Source organism: Nomascus leucogenys, chromosome 17 (genome assembly GCF_006542625.1).
Source record: "Nomascus leucogenys isolate Asia chromosome 17, Asia_NLE_v1, whole genome shotgun sequence".
NCBI lineage: Eukaryota > Metazoa > Chordata > Mammalia > Primates > Hylobatidae > Nomascus > Nomascus leucogenys.
The window spans coordinates 61,741,544-61,763,089 of record NC_044397.1 but is presented as its reverse complement, the minus strand read 5'-3'; the positions used below and the strand labels follow the sequence as shown (position 1 = coordinate 61,763,089).

Sequence of the window (21,546 nt, the reverse complement as noted above, 5' to 3'; positions counted from 1 at the left end):
CCTAAAAAATTCTCTAAAAGACATTTATTTGGCCAGGTGTGGTGGCACATGCCTGTAATCCAGCACTTTGTTGTTTTTTTTGTTTTTTGTTTTTTGTTTTTTGTTTTTGAGATGGAGTTTCACTCTTGCTGCCCAGACTGGAGTGCAATGGCACGATCTCGGCTTACTGCAACTCATGGGTTCAAGCGATTCTCCTGCCTCAGCCCCCCAAGTAGCTGGGATTACAGGTGTCCACCTTCATGCCTGGCTAATTTTTTGTATTTTTTTAGAGATGGGGTTTCACCGTGTTGGTGAGGCTGCTCAAACTCCTGACCTCAGGTGATCCACCCGCCTCGGCCTCCCAAAGTGCTGGGATTACAGGCGTGAGCCCAGCCAAATCCCAGCACTTTGGGCGGCCGAAGTGGAAGATTTCTTGAGCCCAGGAGTTGGAGACCACCCTGGGCAACATAGCGAAACCCTGTCTCTACAAAAAATACAAAAATTAGCTGGGTGTGGTGGTGCATGCCTATAATCCCAGCTACTTGGGAGGCTGAGGTGGTAGGATCACCTGAGGTCAAGGCTATAGTGAGCCGAGATAGCGCCACTGCACTCCAGCCTGGGTGACAGAGTGAGACCCTGTCTCAAAAAACAAAAAAAATTTATTTACATTTTAAAAGGGGATTTATTTAGGAAACATAAAAATAACTATGTATACCATAAATTGTCCAATTATTATGTCAATTAAAAATAAAATTTTAATACATGACATTTCATAGGTCACTTTATTTACATGCTAAAACAGAGAGTAATAATATACATGTTTTTACAAACATAACACTCAGATATACTAATAGTCACACAAATGTAACAGTTATGAGCAGATAAACCATATTTATAAAAAAAAATGGTCAGCCAGGCGTGGTGGCTCACACCTGTAATCCCAGCACTTTGGGAGGCCAAGGCAAGCTAATACGGTGAAACCTCATCTCTACTAAATATACAAAAAATTAGCTGGGCATGGTAGCAGGCGCCTATAGTCCCAGCTACTCAGGAGGCTGAGGCAGGAGAATGGCGTGAACCTGGGAGGTGGAGCTTGTAGTGAGCAGAGATCACGCCACTGCACTCCAGCCTGGGTGACAGAGCAAGACTCCATCTCAAAAAAAAAAAAAAAGAAATAGGTCAAAAAGTGAAATATATAAACATATATCCCCATAGTTGATAATTCTGTACACCTAGATTGATAACTGTGGTCATCCGAAATACCACTACAAAAAACCTAAGTCTTTTGACAAAATTGATCGAAAACCTCAATGGGTCATCACCACATATGCAGTTGCCCAAAGAGCCAAGATCTCAAGGAATTTTTTTTCACAAATGCAGATGTACAAAAAGGACATCTCTTCATTTATTAAGAAAGTTTAAATGTTTTTGTTCTTCTTTTTTGTTTTTTGGGTTTTTTTTTTTTTTTTTGAGACGGAGTCTCCCTCTGTGACCCAGGCTGGAGTGCAGTGGCATGATCTTGGCTCACCGCAACCTCTGCCTCCCAGTTCAAGTAATTCTCCTGTGTCAGCCTCCTCAGTAGCTGGGATTACAGGTGCACACCACCACGCCTGGCTAATTTTTTTGTAATTTTAGTAGAGACAGGGTGTCACCATATTAGCCAGGCTAGTCTCGAACTCTTCACCTCAAGTGATCCACCCGCCTTGGCCTCCCAAAGTGCTGGGATTACAGGCATCAGCCACCAGGCCTGGCCTCAATGTTTTTACATACACAAAATCAACATTGTGATAATATATTTTGATGGAGTCAAATTTGCAAAACATTCATAAAATGAATTAGAACTCTCCTCAAATTTTCACCCAATTCATACTTCCATTATTGAAAATAATGCGAAGATGAAATGCATAGCATAGTGAATTGGTGCTATATGTGAAGGGGCGGAAGTTGTACATGATTGAATAATTTGGCAGGAAAGAGTTCTTACATTTTTCACCCGCATTTTCACTTCTATAACCTTTGAAACACCTGCTGCGCTTGTATTTGGACAGTGGTTGTGATCTACAAATTTTGTAAGTATATGTTGTCCACCTGAAAGCCTGGTTATTGCTCAGCCATTGCAATTCAATTATTTTCTGCTTTCAAAGCACCAATAATAATTAGCTTTTAAACCATTAGGCAGCCTTGTATGCTTAACTTAATCACATCCTTTTTTGAAGGAACAATTTCATAGATCTCTTCCATTGTATTGTAAGGAATACAGTGAGAAGGAATGATATTGGGCTTCCCCAGTACCAAATCTTTATTATTTATTAGGCTTCTCCAGAGAGACAGAACCAATAGGATATGTGTATAAATATGAGAAAGGACTTATTAGGAAACTGGCTTATGTGCTTATGGTGACTGAGAAGTTACACAATAGGCCTGCAAGCTGGGCACCCTGGGATGCTGGTAACATGTCTCAGTCCAAGTGGAAAGGCCTCAGAACCAGGGAAACCAATCATTAACTTTCAATCCAGGCCAAAAGCCTCAGAACCCCAGGGAGTGGGAGTGTAGGGAGCAGGGGTGGTCAGGTGTAAGTCCTGGCATTTAAAGGCTGGAGTTCTGATGTCCATGGCAGCAAGAGAAAAATTGGTCCCAGCTCTGAGAGAGAGACCAGCTTGCCTTCTATATTTCTTCTAATTAGATGGTGCCTGCCAACATTGAAGGCATCTCTTTCCTACCTAGTCCACTTGGACTCCCACACTAATCTCTGGAAACACCCTCATGGACACGCCCAAAATAATACTTTCCAAAATTTCTAGGTATTCTTTAATCCAGTCAAGTCAACGACTGAAATTAAGACCATAAATCCACCCCTTGTCAGTTTGGCACCCATAATGCATCTCCTTTAAACTGTACTTAATTTCCAAATAAAGACAGTAACAAGATAATAGTTCCACCTAACATGATGCACCTACCATGATGCACCTAGCCTGCATACAACTGAAAACACAGTGGAAATCCCCTCCCTAAAATTCAGTTTTCAGGATTTCAACAGTCGAGATTTTAATTGTTCAAGATTGTGATTTGGGGATTTTAGACTTTAAGGATTTTTTTATCTTTCAGGATTTTGATCTTTTGGGATTTTGACATTCTGGATCATGGCATCTGTGATTGTGTCTTTCAGGATTGTGATCAGCTCTGGTTTAAAAAAAATGAACATGATATGAAGAGAAATTTTCACAGACATATATGAATGTAAATTGCCTATATACAGATGAAAATATTTTTATAATGTAAATTTTAAAATAAGTTGTGAATTTCCACCTATCAAACTGGCAGTGATTATAAACAAAAGTGATATTCATTGATTGAGCCATTTTAGTATAACTTTTCTGGAGGACAGCCTGAAGTATGTATCAAAAGGCTTAAAAAATATATTTTAACCCAGCACTTTTACTTTTAGAAAAATTTTTTAATGGTACATAATGGGGTCTCACTATGTTGACCAGGCTTGTCTCAAACTCCTGGCCTCAAGCAATCCTCTTGCCTCAGCCTCCCAAAATGCTGGGCTTATAAGCGTGAGCCACCATGCATGGCCTAATTTGACTTGTATTGTTTCACAAGGAAATATTAGGCAGTTTTGCAAAGATATGTTACCAAAATGTTCCTTATGGCATTCTCTATGTAGCAAAAAGGTAGAAATAATCTAAATGTTTGTTAGAAAAAAGATTGGTTAAATACGTGATGTCACAAAGTGGATTACTGGGCAGTCATTAAAAAGCTAAGGTAACTATAAATATATAAATATATTGTCAAAGGTTTAAAATATTAAGTTTAAAAAAGCATGTTACAAAATAATGTGTATGGCATTACATTGTTTTTATTTAAAAGTTTATAGCGGGTGAAGTCTAGATGGCTAAAATATTAAGCATGTTACTCTTGAGAGTGTAATTCAAAAACATGGTGTTCGTATATTTTAATTCAATAATTTCACTTGTAGGAATCCCTTCTAAAGAAATAATACAAACATGAGAAGCACAAAAGTATTTGTCACAATGCATTTCTAATTTATGATAGTAGAAATATCCAAAAATGGCAGAATGGTTAAAAGTTTTTTTAAAAAATAAGTTTAGGAATCTCATATGGAAGCCCGCTGCTTACCAAGGATTTGTTTTTTTTCTGTTTATTACAGATGGGATTAAGGTAGAATTGGAAATTGATGCAGAAAAGACCACCTGAAATTTCTGTCTCCAAAATCTCCTCATTCTTGCAAAACCTGCTCCTCAGCCTTTCATCCTGGGACCCATTTCAGTTCTTCCAGTCTTCACCCGACTCCTGACTTTTTTCTTCCCTTTTCTTCCCTTCTCCTCTTTAGTAGTTAATTCAACTCCTCTCTTACCAGCACCTCACATTATTTCCCTCTTCCTCTTGGTCATCCTCTGCAACTCATTTGCCCATTTGAAACCCAGAATGCATGCTGTGTGTCCCTCCTCCTGTGCTGCCACACATTCTTGGAAGGACTTGGATCATTTTTCATCTACTTAGTACAAGTGTAAGAGTTCCATCCTCAGCTAAGCTCATGGTATAGCTTGGCAAGTCTGTACCTAATCTCTTATGTCCTTTTAACACTCCTACCCCCTGAGCTAATCAGGATCTTTACTGTGTCACCTACTTCCTACCTTTCATGAGATACCTAGCCTTTTCTCCCCCATATGGAGAAATCAAGGCCATCAGACACACACTCCCCAAGCATCCCTCCCCTCTTCCTCTAATATCTGTCCTTGTTGCTCTCATGCCCTTCCTTGCTGTTCGATGGAAGAGATTCAGCTAATTATTTCCAAGACTGAAACCCTTATTTAAGTTCTTTAATTCTCATCCTTTCTTTTCTAGGACCTGTGTTTTGTTTTTTTCATAAGTTTTGTAACCTCTTTTAGAGTTTCAGTCCCTCCTCCCATGGTGGTTCTTTTCCCTTTGTCTTCTAATATTTCAGTCTCTTCTATGCTAAAATTCCTTCATCAGCTTTGACTCTTATGTCTTGCGTTTCTCTTTTCCTTACTGCTATACTTCTTGAAAAAATAGTCTGGATTTATAGCATTCCTCATCTTCCAGTTTTGTTCTACTTCATTGATCCACTCATCTGTTCATGGGCCAATACCCCATTCACTTTTTAATCTAATGCCATCTGCTCTTCTAATACTTTGATGAGGTCACCAGTCCTGTGTGCCAAAATTAGTCTCCTCATTTTAGTATTCATTCCAGTTCTTGCTCTCTTTAAACACTTGATATTATCCCTTCTTTCTTGAAATCATGTTCTTCCTTGGCTTTCACAGCCCTATTTTTTTTTTAAATCTCCTCCTCCTCTCAGAGCCTTTTATCATTTTCTACTATATAAATGTAAGTGTTCCCCACAGTTCCATCGGCGTTACTGATGTCATACGTTTATATTTTATACATTTACCCTGGATAACCATCTATTTTTGTGGCTTCAGCTATCATTTACATGCGGATTATTTCCGAATCTTTGTTTCCAACCTCAGCCCCTTTCTCAAGCTCCAGCTGCCTGTTGCGTATGCCTGTGTCCAACTGCAGATCATTATTGGTCAATATATCAGTATCAATGCAGTCAATAGCAGTCAGTATCAGTACTCCTGCATTGCCCTATTAAGGCCTGTTTTTCTTTTGTTTAGTATCCCCATCTGTTTCATTGCTCAAGCTAGAAACCTTGAAGTTATCCTTAATTCCTTTATCCTCTTTAACACTCATATACAGTATAATGAATTACCAAGTCTTCCACTTAAACCTCTCCAGTAGCTTCTCAGCTGGTCACCCTGGTTTCAATCCTGGGAAATCCCTCCTGCTACTGTTAGATAAGTAATAAAAATATAGATTTGGTGATATTATTCCTTTGCTTAGAAACGTTTGGTGGCTTCTGTTTCTTTGATGATCAGGGTTTTTTTTAGAACAAAAATCAGTATGAATTGGCCAAAAATTTTTATGTTCTACATTTAGTTTGAAGAGGAAGTCTTAGAGATATACTCTGGATACTGAGATATCAAAATTATCAGCCACATCAATAGATTGTTGTTATGGAAACAGGCAAGTTATGATCACTGCATCAATTAATCATTCCTGAAGCACCTGCCATGTGCACTATATACTAATAGGTACTGATAATATAAAAAGTGAAAAAACATAGCCCCTTATCTCCAGGTGCTAAAAGTCTAGCAAAGGAAATAGATATGGAGGTTGAACATTCTTAACCTGGAAATGAAATGTTTGAAACTTTGAGCACTAATATGATGCCACAGTAGAAAATTCCACATCTGACCTTATATATTATCCCAGAAAGATGCTGACCACAGCTGATGAGATCACCTTTATAGGAATTAAGGATGCTAAGGATAGAATAACTATGCTGGGGGCTGTGCTAATGCAGCAGGTGTGTGTAAGTGTAAACTTGCTGTGATTCCACGTGGTGGCTGAGAGTGACACCTTCACTTTCTGATGGTTCAGTGTACACAAACTTTGTTTCATGCACAAAATTATTTAAAATATTGTATAAAATTACCTTCAGGCTATGTATGTAAGTTGCATATGAAATATAAATGTATTTTGTGTTTAGACTTGGGTCCCTTCCCCCAATATAGCTCATTATGTATATGCTAATATTTCAAAATGTGAAATCCCAAAAGCTTCTGGTCCCAAACATTTAAGAGAAGGGATATGCGGCCTATAAATGATTGCAGCAATGTTGATGATTCACTAGGAGTTCTTACTAGTTGTTGTGTGAACTAGAGTATAATAGTCAAAATGTATTAAGCATTCACTATGTGCCAGGCACTATGCTAAGTCTTCCAGCTTTATATATATTACTTATATATTTTATTTACACTGTTGATAAATTTTAGAACACAATTTTATATATAAGAAAAAAAATCAACCTTAGGTTGTGCTATATTACAAATAGCAGAGCCAGAATTTAGTCCAGGAGTGTGAGATTCCAAAGCTTCTGCTTTTATCCATATACTGTGCTCCTTTACTCTGCCTGGGAGGTTAGGGAGTGCTTCCTGGAGAAGGAGGCATTTCACAGTATATATTAGGCCATCATTGCCTTACTCTGAATTTTTTGAGTTGTTTTCCCCTCATCCTGTGCTCTTCTCCCTGACTTCTGTTCTACCTCATCTCCTTCTAGTCCTTTTCTACCTCACCCTACATTCTTGGCACACTGCTTTTTTTTGTCATTCCATTGTCATCTTCCCTGCATTATTTACGACAAGAAGTCTGTGATCATTCTTACCTTGGTTCACCTATAAATGTGCCTTTTTAAAGATTTTCCCTTTCTCACTGGTTTTTAGCAATTTGAGTATGGTGCCTTGATTTTATTTGTATTTACCCTGCTTGGAGTTCATTGAGCTACTTAAATTTTTTTGTTTATAATTTTTATCAGATTTGGAAATTTTTCAGCCATTACGTTTTCTAATATTTTCCTACCCCTACCTCTCTTCTCTTATTCCTTGAATTACAGTGTATTAAACAGCTTGATGCTGTCCCATAGATCCCTGGGGTCCTGTTTGTTTTGTTCAGTCTTTTTTCCCTCCCTCTCTCTCTCTCTCTGTGCTTCCATAGACAGCTTATTTTGCTGCATCTTAAAATTCACTGATTCTTCTGCAGTGTCTGATCTGCTATAAAGACTATCCAATGGGTTTTTCATTTGAGATACTGTATTTTTCACCTATGAAAGTTCCTTTTGGTTCTTTTCGTCACCTCCATCTCTTATATGATTATGTTCATATTTTACTTTATATCTTTGAGCATCTTTATAATGCCTGTTTTGAGGTCCTTATCTGCCAATTCCGTCATCTCTGTCATTTCTGGGTCTGCTTTTATTATTTTTCCTATTGGTTGTGAATTGTAATTTGTGGCATTTTCAGATATCTAGAAATTTTTGGTAAAATGACATACATTTGGAATGTTGCAGGGCTGAGTAGATTTTATCCCATTAAAGAATGGTGAAGTATGTTTTGGCAGTCATTTAAATTACTTGCAGATCAGTTTGGTTAGGACAGACCTAGAACTAGGTTAGCCTTGATATAAAGGATGGCCCTCCCAAAGGAGTCTGTTCATTGCCCCAGTGTTTAGAGTGGCTTTTCTACTCTAGCTTGACAAAATTTAAATGTCTTACCTTGTTCTTTGTGAACACTGGGAATTTCTCAGCCTTATAATTTTCCAGAGTTATTTTGTCTAAGACTTCAAAGTACTATTGAGCAGATCTCTGCAGCTCCCTCCTCTCTGGTACTCACCTGCCAATTCCAGCTGTCTTAGCCTTGCCAAACTCCCAGTCTGTCTTCTCAGCTTAGCATGGCTGCTGCATTCTGCTTCTGCTTCTGCTTGGGTTCCTCCCCTACCCTGTACCACTGTCCATAAATTGTTACCAAGTAGGAAGATTGGAGAGCTTACCTCTTCTCACAGCTCATGGTCCTACACCTGTTGTTCTAATGCCTGAAATTGTTGGTTCATATGCTTTAATTTTCTGTTGTTTATAGCCAGAGGGCAAGTGCCATACCATTTGGTTGGATGAGGAAGTAGAAACTTGCCTTTTAATGAGTGTACCATGTATTTTTCACACAATGTGCCCTCACACATGTGCTCCCTCTATCTGGGATGTGCTGTTACCATTTCATCTAGTGGACTTCTAGTAATCCTTCAAGGCTCAGAATAAATGTCATCTTTCCAAGATTTTTTTTTCTACTTCCTTTCTAATTAATTGCTCAATTGCTAAGTTATCAAGTCATTTAATATATAATTTCACATATATATATTAATGCATATGTATTTGTTATTTAAATATCTTTCATTTTTCTCTTCCCCACTAGAGCTTGAAGGACCAGACATACTTACTTGTAATTATCTTTCTATCTCTAGGACGGAGCATAGGGCCTAACATATTTGATGGTTTGTTGAATTTGAATAATGAGAAAGTAAAGATCCAAACTGGAACTCAGAGCAGGACAGAAATGGAAATGCTAGTTTAGATAGAAAAAATAGTGTGTTTGGTTTGAGGCGGGAAGCTATGATACAGCCAAGGTGCAGGCAGCTAGGGAAACTCAGTTACTCTTAGCTTCTAAACATCAGTTATATGGTTCTGAATAATGTTGGTCAAAAGACAATCATCTCACAACTTTCCAACGACCACTAGAAAGTTGAAATTTTAAAGTTCTAAATGTTTTTGTAAAAGTAGTTTTTTACAAAACTTTTTTTTAAACAGTTTTTTAACTAATTTCCCAGTAAAATTTTATGGTTAAAAGTAGTGTTGCTGTAAAGATAGAAAAAGCAAAGCTATTATAGGGCTTCTGTAGCTTCCATGTGAAGGAAAGTACTTTGTGTAAAATAGTTAATATTATATTTTCTGTTACTATACTTGAGAGATGCTTTTAACATCTCAGGTTGTTCTTTAGTGAGATCACATTTAGTGATATTAGTTAATATGGTATTTAGTTTAGTTAATGGGTAAAATCCACAGTTAAGCAGGGTTATATGATTATATGTTGTACCAAGAGAAATATAGTCTCTTTTTTTTTTTTTTTTTTTTTGAGAGGAATGAATGTCATCTTAATGGTCACTCAATCTAGCTTTTCAAATTTCTTTTTTTTTTTTTTTTTTTTTTGAGATGGAGTTTTGTTCTTGTTGCCCAGGCTGGAGTGCAATGGCCTGATCTCAGTTCATTGCAACTTCTGCCTCCCAGGTTCAAGTGATTCTCCTGCCTCAGCCTCCTGAGTAGCTGGGATTACAGGCATGTGCTACCATGCCTGGCTAATTTTGTATTTTTAGTAGAGACAGGGCTTCTCCATGTTGGTCAGGCTGGTCTCGAATTCCTGATCTCAGGTGATCTGCCTGCCTCAGCCTCCCAAGGTGCTGGGATTACAGGTGTGAGCCACTGTGCCTGGCCTCAATTTTATTATAGTAATCTATATTTGAAATACGTACTTGAAAATTTTCACAAAACTGTAGTTAGCAGTATATTTTGTGCTTATGTAAACTACTTAAAATTGTTGAGAAAACCAAGAAGGAACCATTTGTTAAAGCAAGAATGGGGCCAGGCGTGGTGGCTCACGCCTGTAATCCCAGCACTTTGAGAGCCCAAGGTGGGTGGCTCACGAGGTCAAGGAGATCGAGACCATCCTGGCCAACCTGGTGAAACCCCATCTCTACTAAAATACAAAAAAATTAGCCGGGGGTGGTGGCGCATGCCTGTAGTCCCAGTTACTCGGGAGGCTGAGACAGGAGAATCACTTGAACCCAGGAGGCGGAGGTTGCAGTGAGCCGAGATTGTACCACTGCACTCCAGCCTGGTGACAGAGCAAGACTCTGTCTCAAAAAAAAAAAAGCAAGAATGGGTAACTTTATAGTGTAAAGAGACTAATTGCTCTTAAAATTTAGGTAAAGAAATCCTTGTATTTATGTAAATTGATAGTAATGGGCTGAGGAACTCAGATGACAATAAACTGCAATTAAGAAACTGTTTCAGCCAAAATGCAGTTCTTTATTTCAATTGAGGAACACAGTTCTGTTACCAGCAAATTGTGGCCTGTATGTGCAGAGGGCTTAGTAAACTGTACATTATATTGTGGTGCATCTCGAGCTACTTGGGACTGAGTTGGCTCAGCCTATACTGTGTTTTGATTCAGGGTGTTAAATCCATACTGACAGTTATATAGGCTGGGTACGATGGCTTATACCTGTAATCCCAAAACCTTTGGAGGCCAAGGTGGGAGGATCGCTTGAGCACAGGAGTTTGAGACCAGCCTGGGCAACATAGTGAGGTCCCATCTCTATTTTTCAAAATAAAAATGCATTTTTTAAAAAAGGTGTACAGTTGCTGCCAGACTGTAATTAATTTACTCTGTAGTTTTGGTGTAAGTGTTTGCCATTTCTTATGAGTTATATATTACTTCAATTTTGCCCTTCTCTAGTGCTGCTGGGGGTGAAATCTTTGACCAGTGTGTTGCAGACAGAGAAGAAGCCTTTAAAGAAAAAGATGTTCAAAGACTTATGCGACAGATTTTAGAAGGTGTTCACTTTTTACACACTCGTGATGTAGTTCATCTTGATTTGAAGGTAAGATTCAAATTACAATTTTGAGATTGCTAAAGAATGACATTCAAGACATAAAATATTTGACAGTGATTTATTCAAACATGTTTCATGTTTGTGTATTATTAGGTAATAAGGATATTAGAATTGAGTCTTTGCTCCTATCCTCTAACCAGTTAGTTTTGTCAGGGAGATAATGCACACATGTGTACATGGAAAGATACATAATAATACAATGCCAAAGAAAGGAACTCAAAATATGACAAGACAGAACTTGAGCTAGATCTTTTGAAAAGTTAGGATTTAGATAAGTTGAGAAGAATAAGAGAAAATTGCCTCACAAGAGTCAGGAATATTTGTGATGTGTTTGGGAAAAAAAAAATGAAATCATTTCACCGGAATTGAGAAATCAATTAGGAGATATTAAAAGCTGGGGAAAGGCTGGATTCTAGGGGTTTCATGTCATGAAGACATAGATGATTTTTGAGCCAGGAATATTCGAGAAGCAGTGTTTTGGAAAATAGGCAGCAGTAAATAAATGAGAAAATTAAGGAGATTAGAGGCAGGTAGATTTCTAATTTAAAATCGTCAAAGGCAGAGAAGAGGAAGGAAAGAAAGACAAAGGACGGTATATCAGTTATGTTCCTTTCAAGTGATCAAGGTGCCAGCTGAAACCAGGGTAAGCAAAACAAGGAAATTTTAGTGGCAAACAAGTCCAGGGATAATTCTAGCTTCAGTTACAATATTCAGGGCTCAAAAACTGTTGCTAGTACTCAGTTTTTCTCCAGCATTCAGCTCTGCCTTCTTTGAATGACAATAAGATGGTAATAAAGTAGATGCTAATGTTCAGCCTTGCAGCTACCTGGAGACAGCAGGAAAGTCAGTCTCTGCCCACAGCTCTGTCCAAAGTTCTGAGATTCACTTTGATTACACCAGCGTAGATCAGTATGGAAGTAATAAGTGTGCTGGTGGGTGTAGGGCTTTGGCTTGCCATGCCAGTGTCATCAGTGTCATAGGCTCCAACTCTGGAGGAAGAGGTGTAACCCTTTCTACCATCCTAACCTTTACGTGGACTGAGTGAAGAAGGGATGGATTCTCAAATCAGTTCTGTTTCTGAAAGAACAAAGAATGGGTGCTCAGGAGACAGTAAAGGACCACTATGATGATTCTTAGTATATTCCTGCAGGTGTCTGTGGTAGGCAAGGTTAAGATCTCTGTTGATTTTCTGATGGTTACTTTCATATCAAGTCCAGGTGCAACTGTGGGAAAATGAAACATTCCTCAAACAGAGAACATGCCACAGCGACCCTAGTTCCTAGTGTGTATTCCATTTACAAAGATGGCCTTACTGGCCAGAGGAAATAGGGTTAGGAAGGATGGTAACCTGAGAAGGCCGAGGCCTCTGGACCGCCTCCAAAAAATTTTCCCATCCTGAACTGCAGCGTTATCTCACACCACGATCATCTACTGATCTACCTTGACCTCTGCTGTAATATCCCCTCTAGCAGAAAGTAGATGCTTATGGCAGTGTTCTCTGACCCAGACATGAATCAGAATCACCTGGAAGGGCTTGTTAAAACAAATTGCTAGGCCACAACCCTAAAGTTTCTGATTCAGGGTAGGGCAAGGCGAGGCTTAAACTTCAGGCCAGGGCCACTTTAAGAATTGCTATATGGCCAGGGCCGGGCGCGGTGGCTCACAATCCCAGCACTTTGGGAGGCCGAGGCGGGCGGATCACAAGGTCAGGAGATCGAGACCATCCTGGCTAACATGATGAAACCCCGTCTCTACTAAAAATACAAAAAAATTAGCCAGGCATGGTGGCGGGTGCCTGTAGTCCCAGCTACTCGGGAGACTGAGGCAGGAGAATGGCATGAACCTGGGAGGTGGAGCTTGCAGTGAGCCAAGATCGCACCATTGCACTCCAGCCTGGGTGACAGAGCGAGACTCCGTCTCAAAAAAAAAAAAAAAAAATTGCTATGTGGCCAGGTGTGGTGGCTCGTGCCTGTAATCCCAGCACTTTGGGAGGCCGAGCCAGGCAGATCACTTGAGGTCAGGAGTTCAAGACCAGCCTGGCCAACATGGTGAAATCCCATGTCTACTAAAAATACAAAAAATTAGCCAAGTGTGGTGGCGCACGCCTATAGTCCCAACTACTCCAGAGGCTGAGGGGAGAGAATCGCTTGAATCCGGGAGGTGGAGGTTGCAGTGAGCTGAGATCGTGCCATTGCACTCTAGCCTAGGCAACAGAGCGAGACTTCGTCTCAAAAAAAAAGAACTGCTATTTGGCACATTCCGTAATACCTTTATTTATATATATAGATAGAGTCATACTATATAAATTCATATATGTGTATATTTAATACTATATAAATAACTGCTTAATTTTTATTGCATGAAGGCGCACTCTCAAGGAGGAGTGTACAGGCTGGGCGCAGTGGCTCATGCCTGTAATCCCAGCACTTTGGGAGGTCAAGGAGGGCAGATCACTTGAGGTCAGGAGTTCGAGACCAGCCTAGCCAACATGGTGAAAACCCATCTCTACGAAAAATACAAAAATTAGCCAGGCATGGTAGCAGGCGCCTGTAATCCCAGCTACTTGGGAGGCTGAGACAGGAGAATCGCTTGAACCTGGGAGGTGACAGTTGCAGTGAGCTGAGATTGCGCCACTGCACTCCAGCCCGGCTGACAGAATGAGACTCCGTCTCAAAACAAAAAAAAGAGGATACAGTGTGTGTGATCTGGAGGTTGACTTCTACAGCAAACTTGATAATGTCCCATTTGAATTTAGGTGGAAAGGTAGTTTCTTTTTAAATACTAGTTTCCTACAGAAAAATTTACTCGTTTCCTACGGAAAAATACAGGGAAAAGAAAACAATGTGGAAGTTTTCTTGTTCTCTTTTGAAAGATGCCAATGTAAATTCATTTTATACACATTTATCTTTTCTCAAAGATATTAATTTTTAATACCATGGCTAAAACGGACACTCAGGACCCAGTAGCCACATGGTACACAGTGGCGTTTTTTGAAAGCAAGTTTGGACGTGTGCACACCCACATGCTGAGGTGGCCTGATGTTAATGCTGAAGGTTACCTAGTTAAAACCTTTCATAGCTTGGGTGGGGGCTTTGCTTTTCCCCTTCAGTCTGTCATATGCATAAGAAGTTCAAAGATCCTTGCTGCAAGAAATTTCTACCTTGCTTCCCTTGGGAACATTTACAAGGAAGAGATGGCCTCCGCAGTACAGACTTTCATTGGGCTGATACTTTAAGTATTAGCCATGCAGAGGAATTCCCAAAATAAATGTTTATGCTGTAGCTTCATGTTCAGTTTTACACTCTTAACTTTGCAAAATCGTGTATCTGTTTTATTTTTTAATGATGTTTTACTAGTCTTATAATGGACTTCCAGGAAGAGAACCCCAATTTAAATAGCATTGCACCTATAGGAAATGAGCTTTCAGCTTATGAGAGTTGAACCTGTGCCTATTCAAGAACTAATTAAGTAGCAAGTCAAACAGGTTGTCAGCACCATGTGTCATGGATCTTTGATGTTACTTGACAGCATCAAAGGTGAATATTAAGTTCTTGAATACCAACTTTAAGTGTGTATTTACACAAGGAAATTATATCCCTTTCTCCTCAGTACATTCAGTATCAATCATATTCCTTTCTCTCTAATACACTTGGTTTAGAATTCTTTCCAGATTCAATAGAGGCCTTGATGACGATGACGGGCCTTTGAAATGTTGGAAACTGGACTCTCCATGTTTCCTCGACCCAGAGGAACTAGAAGACAAAGTGGTCCAAAGGGTTCTCAGCCTTCCTTCTGCCTTCATGCCCCTCCATGTGCAGTCAGACATGTCTCTGAGTCAGCTACTGGAGGGAGAGGATAGAGATGGGGTTGGTATGGCAACCATGCAGGCGGGAGTGATTTCTACTAAAAGGTCATTTCCAGTTGGCCTCTGTGAGTCTGGATGAAGTGAGTCTGCTGTCCTCTGTCTTCGACAGTGTGTGCTCATAATGTTGACTCTTGGTCTCTAGAAGAGCTTGAAAGACTAGGCTATTTTTTAAGAAATTATTTTCCCACATTGCCTCAAAGCTAAATATATTATGTTTTCATTCTCTAAAAACTGATAATCCCAATATGTATGGTAATTTTGAATTATTAGGCTATTTAGTCTCCATGCTGGTTAAAATGGGAAACTCCTGTCCCTGTGATAGAAGTTAGTTGGAAGTTAAAATAACTGTTATAGTTGCTTCTATTAAGGATATAATTGATGCTATGGGAAATACACTGTTTGGCTTTGGTGCAGAGCCTGAATGATCAATTTGCCAAAAGACTGATTCACTGAAGACTGTCAGCCAAATATCTTAAATTGAGCTGGGAAAGTTCTTGGGATGGGGGAAGGAGTAGCAGATGCAGATTTAGGAGTCTGTAAAAGTATGAGTCCATACAGCCACAAAAATAGAAAAAACAAACCATGATTAAGAGAAAGCCCATTCATTTAATATATAAAACGTTGCAGAAATTGCAAATCTGAGAAACAACAACCCTGGCAAAGTCAGAACAAAACCAACTGAAAGTACCAAAACAGTCTCAATAATTTGGTGAATTAGTCATTCAGTAGAGTGGCCTGGTTTTAGTCCTGTCAGAGGGAAGGAGGACTGACCAAAAATAGCACAAAGAAATCTGGTCTTAAAATCCATTGTTCTTTTTTCTTCAAATGGTGTTGTACTGGTTCAGTCTTTCAGCAGTGTTAGTACAGTCAGCCCTCTGCATCCATGGATTCAACCAACCACAGGTTGAAAATATTCAGGGGGAAAAAAAATTCCACAAAGTTCCAAAAAGCTAAACTTGAATTGGCCCCCCACCAAGTATTTCATTGAATCCACACAAATGAAGTGATGTGTGGTATTATACTAGCTATTCTGAGTAATCTAGAGATGATTTAAAATGTACAGGAGGATGTGCTTAGGTTATATGCAAATACTATACCATTTCCTATCAGGAACTTGAGCATCACAGATTTTGGTATCTGCAAGGAGTCCCTGAACCAATCCCCACCAGATACCATGGGACAACTATACTAGGATTCTATCACTAACTTTTCCACCTAGTTATGCTCATGGTTAAAAGTAGACTAGAAGGCGGCCAGGTGTGGTGGCTCACACCTGTAATCCCAGCACTTTGGGAGGCTGAGGTAGAAGGACCACGTGAGCCCAGGAGTTTGAGACCAGCCCAGGCAACATAGCGAGACCTCGTCTCTACAAAAAATTTAAAAAATCAGCCAGCCATGGTGGCATGCACCTTTAGTCCCAGCTACGGAGGAAGCTGAGGCGGGAGGATTGCCTGAGCTCAGGAGTTCGAGGCTGCAGTGAGCTATGATTGTACCCCTGCATTCCAGCTTGGGAAACAGAGTGAGATCCTGTCTCAAAAACTTTTTTTTATTAAAACATTAATTTCTAAAAATTAATTTCAAAAAAAGTAGCCAGAAGTTGGGACTTTCCATATGAGATTTAAATTTAAGCAGGGGTAACAAAAACATTCCTAAACAGTCCCCCAAATTAATTTAGACAGGATTATTAACCTATTTCTCTACTCTTGCCTGGGTTTTAATAGTTAATGTACTAGAACTTTAATTGTCTGATAAAATATTCCTTAAAACCCTGTCCATGATACCCTAAGCCTTATTGAGCAGGTTAACCTCAACTTTACAATGATCTTAGCTGCTAAATCTTCTCCAGTGGTGATTGTTAAGTAAATGTTAAATGGATTATGTACAAAGATGAAGTTACTGAGATAAATAAAAGACTTCCCTACAGCCACCATCTATTTATGGACCGTCTGCAGGTTTTCTGCTTATTCCACTGTCATCACCTCTCTATTGATTGACCTTGCTTCTTTCTCTCCCTTACTACATGGGATTCATACATTTTAAATAGAACTAGGTTTTGTGTGCCACAACTTCTTTATCATGAACTGGAAGGAAGTTTAACTAAATTGTAAATGCTGAGGTACTTAGCTTTGTTTTCAGGACATGTATTTCAGCTTATTGGAAGTAGATTATATTTCACCATCGAAGAACTAACAGAGATTATAGTCCTATAATTGTACATATATTTCATTTAGAGAAGCAAAATCTATTTTTAAAAATAGCCCTGTGGTCAAAATAGGTCACAGTTAGTTGGTAAAGGCCACATAATAAATATTAACTGAAATCCCATGAAATAGCTCTGATTTTATGAGAAATGTGTTTATTCTAGCAACCTCTCTCTCAGTTGTTTAACTTCATATTTAGAAAGTCTCTCACATTGGTGTATCATAGATGCATGTAACAGGGCCTAGACTTCTCATACAGTAAGATTTTAATAATTTGATCACACTAATTTAGGATTTACAACATTACCATCAAACCAATTAGTTTTTGCATAGTAACTAAAGAAAGCATTTCTCAGGGAATATAAAGTGTAAACACATAAAAGGGAAAAACATTTAAAATATTTTAAGGGAACAAATGGTATTTAAGAACATTCATAGAATGTACATGTTTACCAATCACAAGAAAATCTCAAGATTTGGTGAAGATTTTCCCTAGCAGTATTTCACCTGGCATTTTGTGTGTACTCGAAAGGGCAAAACATTCAATTATGAATATGTATCACTGAACCAAACCCCTCCTTATCAAATTTGCCTGAATAACAGACATTTTGTGGTGACTATAGTTTTTGGTTTTTTTTTTGTTTTTGACAGGGTCTTACTCTGTTACCCAGATTGGAGTGCAGTGGCACTATCTCGGCTCACTGCAACCTCTGCCTCCCAGGCTCAAGTGATCCTCCCACCTCGGCCTCCCAAGTAGCTGGGACTACAGGTGTACACCACCATGCCTGGCTAATTTTTTGTATTTTTCGTGGAGACAGGTTTTCATCATGTTGCCCAGGCTGGTCTTGAACTCCTAAGCTCAAACAATCCACTCACCTCGGCCTCCCAAATTGCTGGAATTACAGATGTGAGCCACTGCGCCCAGCCCTTTTGTTGTACTGTAGTATTTTATTAACATATGAAAACTAAAATTGCCTTGAAAAGTCTGAGGACTCATAGTCATGATGGTACATAGGTGTTTTTTTTCCTGAAGAATTAGCTAGAAGCTAATTAACAAAGAAAATGTGGCCTGCCTCCTGCCATTTACTCCAGAATAGCCTACAAAGCCCTGTGACCTCCTAGCCATTTCCTTTCCAACCTCATGCCTCCCACCACTCGTACCCCTTTTGCCTTGTGCTGTCCTCCAGCCACACAGGATTTCCTGCAGATGCTCCACAGCAGTACGGCCTCTATACTTCTCTTCCCTCTACCTGGAGTGCTTCCTGCTTACCCCAACCCCTCCAGGACACTGAGCCGTGACTGGCTCTTTTTTAACATTGTCCTCTCCTCCTTCAGGTTGCCTTCTTAGAGAGGCCTTCTCTGACTCCCCTTAAGATAGCATGCCCATGCACACACCCCAAGCAACCACTCTCGCCCATCACCCTGCTTTGAGTTCCCCATAGTGCTTAAAGTGACCTGAGGTGTACTTATTTGTCTTCATTAAGATGCAGGGCTCCAAAAGAGAGGACTGGTGTCTTGTTTTCTGTTATTTCCCCGGGGCCTAGCTCATTAGGCAATCAATAAATATTTGTTGAAAAAATGAGGAAATCTTTTTACCCTTCAGGGTCTGCTCACGTATCTCCTCTGTAATTTTCCAGGGCAGAATTAATCACTCTGATATATTTATTGCCTGAGCACTTTGTATATATTGCTCTCATGGTGCAATTCCCAGAAGAGTGACGAGCCTGGCAGGTCCATCTATTTTCTCTTGATTATAAACTCTGATAGTAGGGCGTTCTTATTGCTAATATTTATACTACCAGTAGTCCTAACACAAAATGGACACCCTCTTAATTTTTTTAGTTATGTTTCTTCTATTCATTCACCCAACAAATATAAATGTGTGGTAGGCACTGATCACAGTGACAAAAGAGTAATCAGTGCTGTGGCTTCTGTCCTCATGAAGCTGTAGATTCTTCCCGTTCTCTGAATTCAGACTGATAAACCTACAGGCATTTTCATAATAGAAAAGGGTAGGATGGATGGTTGGGTAGAAGGTAAGACCCTTTTTAAAAAGAGGGACCGTCTGGCCGGGCACGGTGGCTCACGCCTGTAATCCCAGCACTTTGGGAGGCTGAGGCAGGTGGATCACGAGGTCAGGAGATCGAGACCATCCTGGCTAACACGGTGAAACCCCATCTCTACTAAAAATACAAAAAAGTAGCCGGGTGTGGTGGTGGGCTTCTGTAGTCCCAGCTACTCGGGAGGCTGAGGCAGGAAAATGGCCTGAACCCGGGAGGTGGAGCTTGCAGTGAGCCTGAGATCACGCCACTGCACTCCAGCCTGGGCAAAAGAGCAAGACTCCGCCTCAAAAAAAGAGGGACCATCTATGCCTCAATTTCGTTTTTCATACTGTAGCCCCTCTCATCGATGGAAATTGTTGTAATCTGTTTCACTACCATCTTAGGCCTTCTCACCAAGTTGAGACTAGGCAAAGAAGAACAGAAAAAAGTGTTCTAGACTGAGGGAATACGATATACAAATTCACTCTTGTGAGAGGGAACATGGCAAGTATGAGACTGGAAAGTGTCCCGTCGGACCCAGCTTCATGGAGCCAGGGGGATCATGGCATATGATGAGTCTGGAGAGCTAGTTAGGCAGAAGCTGGACCTCAGGACATGCACACCATGCGAAGGAGTTTGGAGGTTGTCTAAGAGCAGTGGGAGGCTGTGGAAGGGTTTAGGAAAGGGGTCAACAGATCCAATTTATGTAATACAAAAGAATCTTCTGGCTGCAGTGTGGGCAAAATAGATCCTAGCAAACCTTTGAAGAGGCCATTGCAATAGAGCAAGAAACGTAGCTTTAATTTTCTGTAGATGGAGAGAAATAGGCAAAGTCTAGAAATGCTTGGAATTTAGTATTTAAAATAAACTGCGGTGACATGTTAGCTAAATGGAAGAGGGGGGAGGAACGGAATGGCCAAGATGATTGTTAATGTTCTGTCCTATTCTGAGGGATGACCATAGCATTCACTGAGATGCCTGTCATTGGCATAGGGAGAATCTGATTTAGGAAGGAAAATAGGAGTCTGTTTTTGGTCATGTTGAATTTGAGTTACCTTTGAGACATCAAAGGGGAGATAATAGGTAAGCAGTTGGTTGAAGAGGTCTGAAAGAGAGAAAAACATTGTGAGTCTTAAGGTGTAGGTGATATTTAAGCCTTGGGTGCAGATCATGCAAGCTGAGAGTTTGGAGTAAAAAGAGGAAAGGCCTCAAGATCAAGCCTTGAGAAACCCAGCATCCAGTGGACCGGGTAAAAGAAGGTGGCCCATCAGAGGAGATGGAAGACACAGCCAGAGATAGGAAGAAAGCCAGGACAGTGTTTTGTCATGGGAGCCAAGAGAAAAGTAATATATAAACAAGGAAGGAGTGGTTAACTTTGTCAAACACTGCTAAGGGAGTGGTCCAGAAGAAAGCATTGAAAAATATCACTGGATTTTGTGATTTGTAGTGGAATGAGAGGACAGAAGTCAGATGGAGGGGCAGAATATGAATGGAAGGAAAGGAAATGTGAACATTCATTCTATACATCTAGGGGACCAATGTGATGGAGACAGAAACAAATAGCTAACAAAACAATGGAGTAAGCATGCTGTGTACACCATGCTGTGGAGCAGGGATCGGGCAGCCATCAAGCCCTCCCTGGAAGGAGCACAGGAGGCCAGGGCAGGCTTTACAGAGGAATTGGTTCTTTATTGAGACCCATCATGCATGGAATGAGGGATGAGAATAAATCTGTCAGGGAGAAAAGGGGAGAGGGCGTCCTGAACAAAGGCAGTACATGTGCAAAGGCATGAGATGTGGGAGTAGCTGTGTTATTTAGGGATTACAGACTGTTTGATTTGGAGCACAGATTGCCTTTGGAGCCATGACAGGAGATTAATCTTGAAAAGGAAGCAGGGGCCCAATCTTAAAACACTGGGTATTATAGTGAAGTATTTGTAATTTACCAATGTTTCTCAGCTTACCTTTGGAAATATTCTTAATGGCAGAAAACATTAAGTGAGGACCCTTTATAATGCAAACACAAACTTTCAAATTTCGTGTTTTAAAAATTTAATGAATTTTACATTCTGGTCCATAATATATTTGCTTGTCTTTTTATGTGAAAGTATCTTAGGTTATTTTCCATTGGGTAAAAATGACTCCACGGATATGAACCTCACTGATTCTGTGGCTCTGGGGAGCTCTTTCCCATTACTGTACATGTCCTCACCCCACATGTCCCCACTCACAAGTCCAGAGAGAACTTAGGGTAAAAGTCATCAGTATGTAAGTGGCAGCTGAAGCTTTGGAAGTAGATGAAATTGCTCCAAAATAGAATGCAGAGTGGTGGGAGAAGAGGGCCATGCAG

General features: G+C 40.0%; 1 protein-coding gene across 1 annotated transcript in view; it reads left to right on the top strand.

The window, feature by feature from the left end:
• The window catches only part of STK17A (serine/threonine kinase 17a), a 43,819-nt gene that overhangs the window by 14,222 nt on the left and 8,051 nt on the right, over positions 1 to 21,546 (top strand). The window contains exon 3 of the mRNA XM_003268825.4: positions 10,932 to 11,076. Coding sequence (XP_003268873.2) covers positions 10,932 to 11,076 — 145 coding nt within the window. The remainder of the gene's footprint in view (positions 1 to 10,931; positions 11,077 to 21,546) is intronic.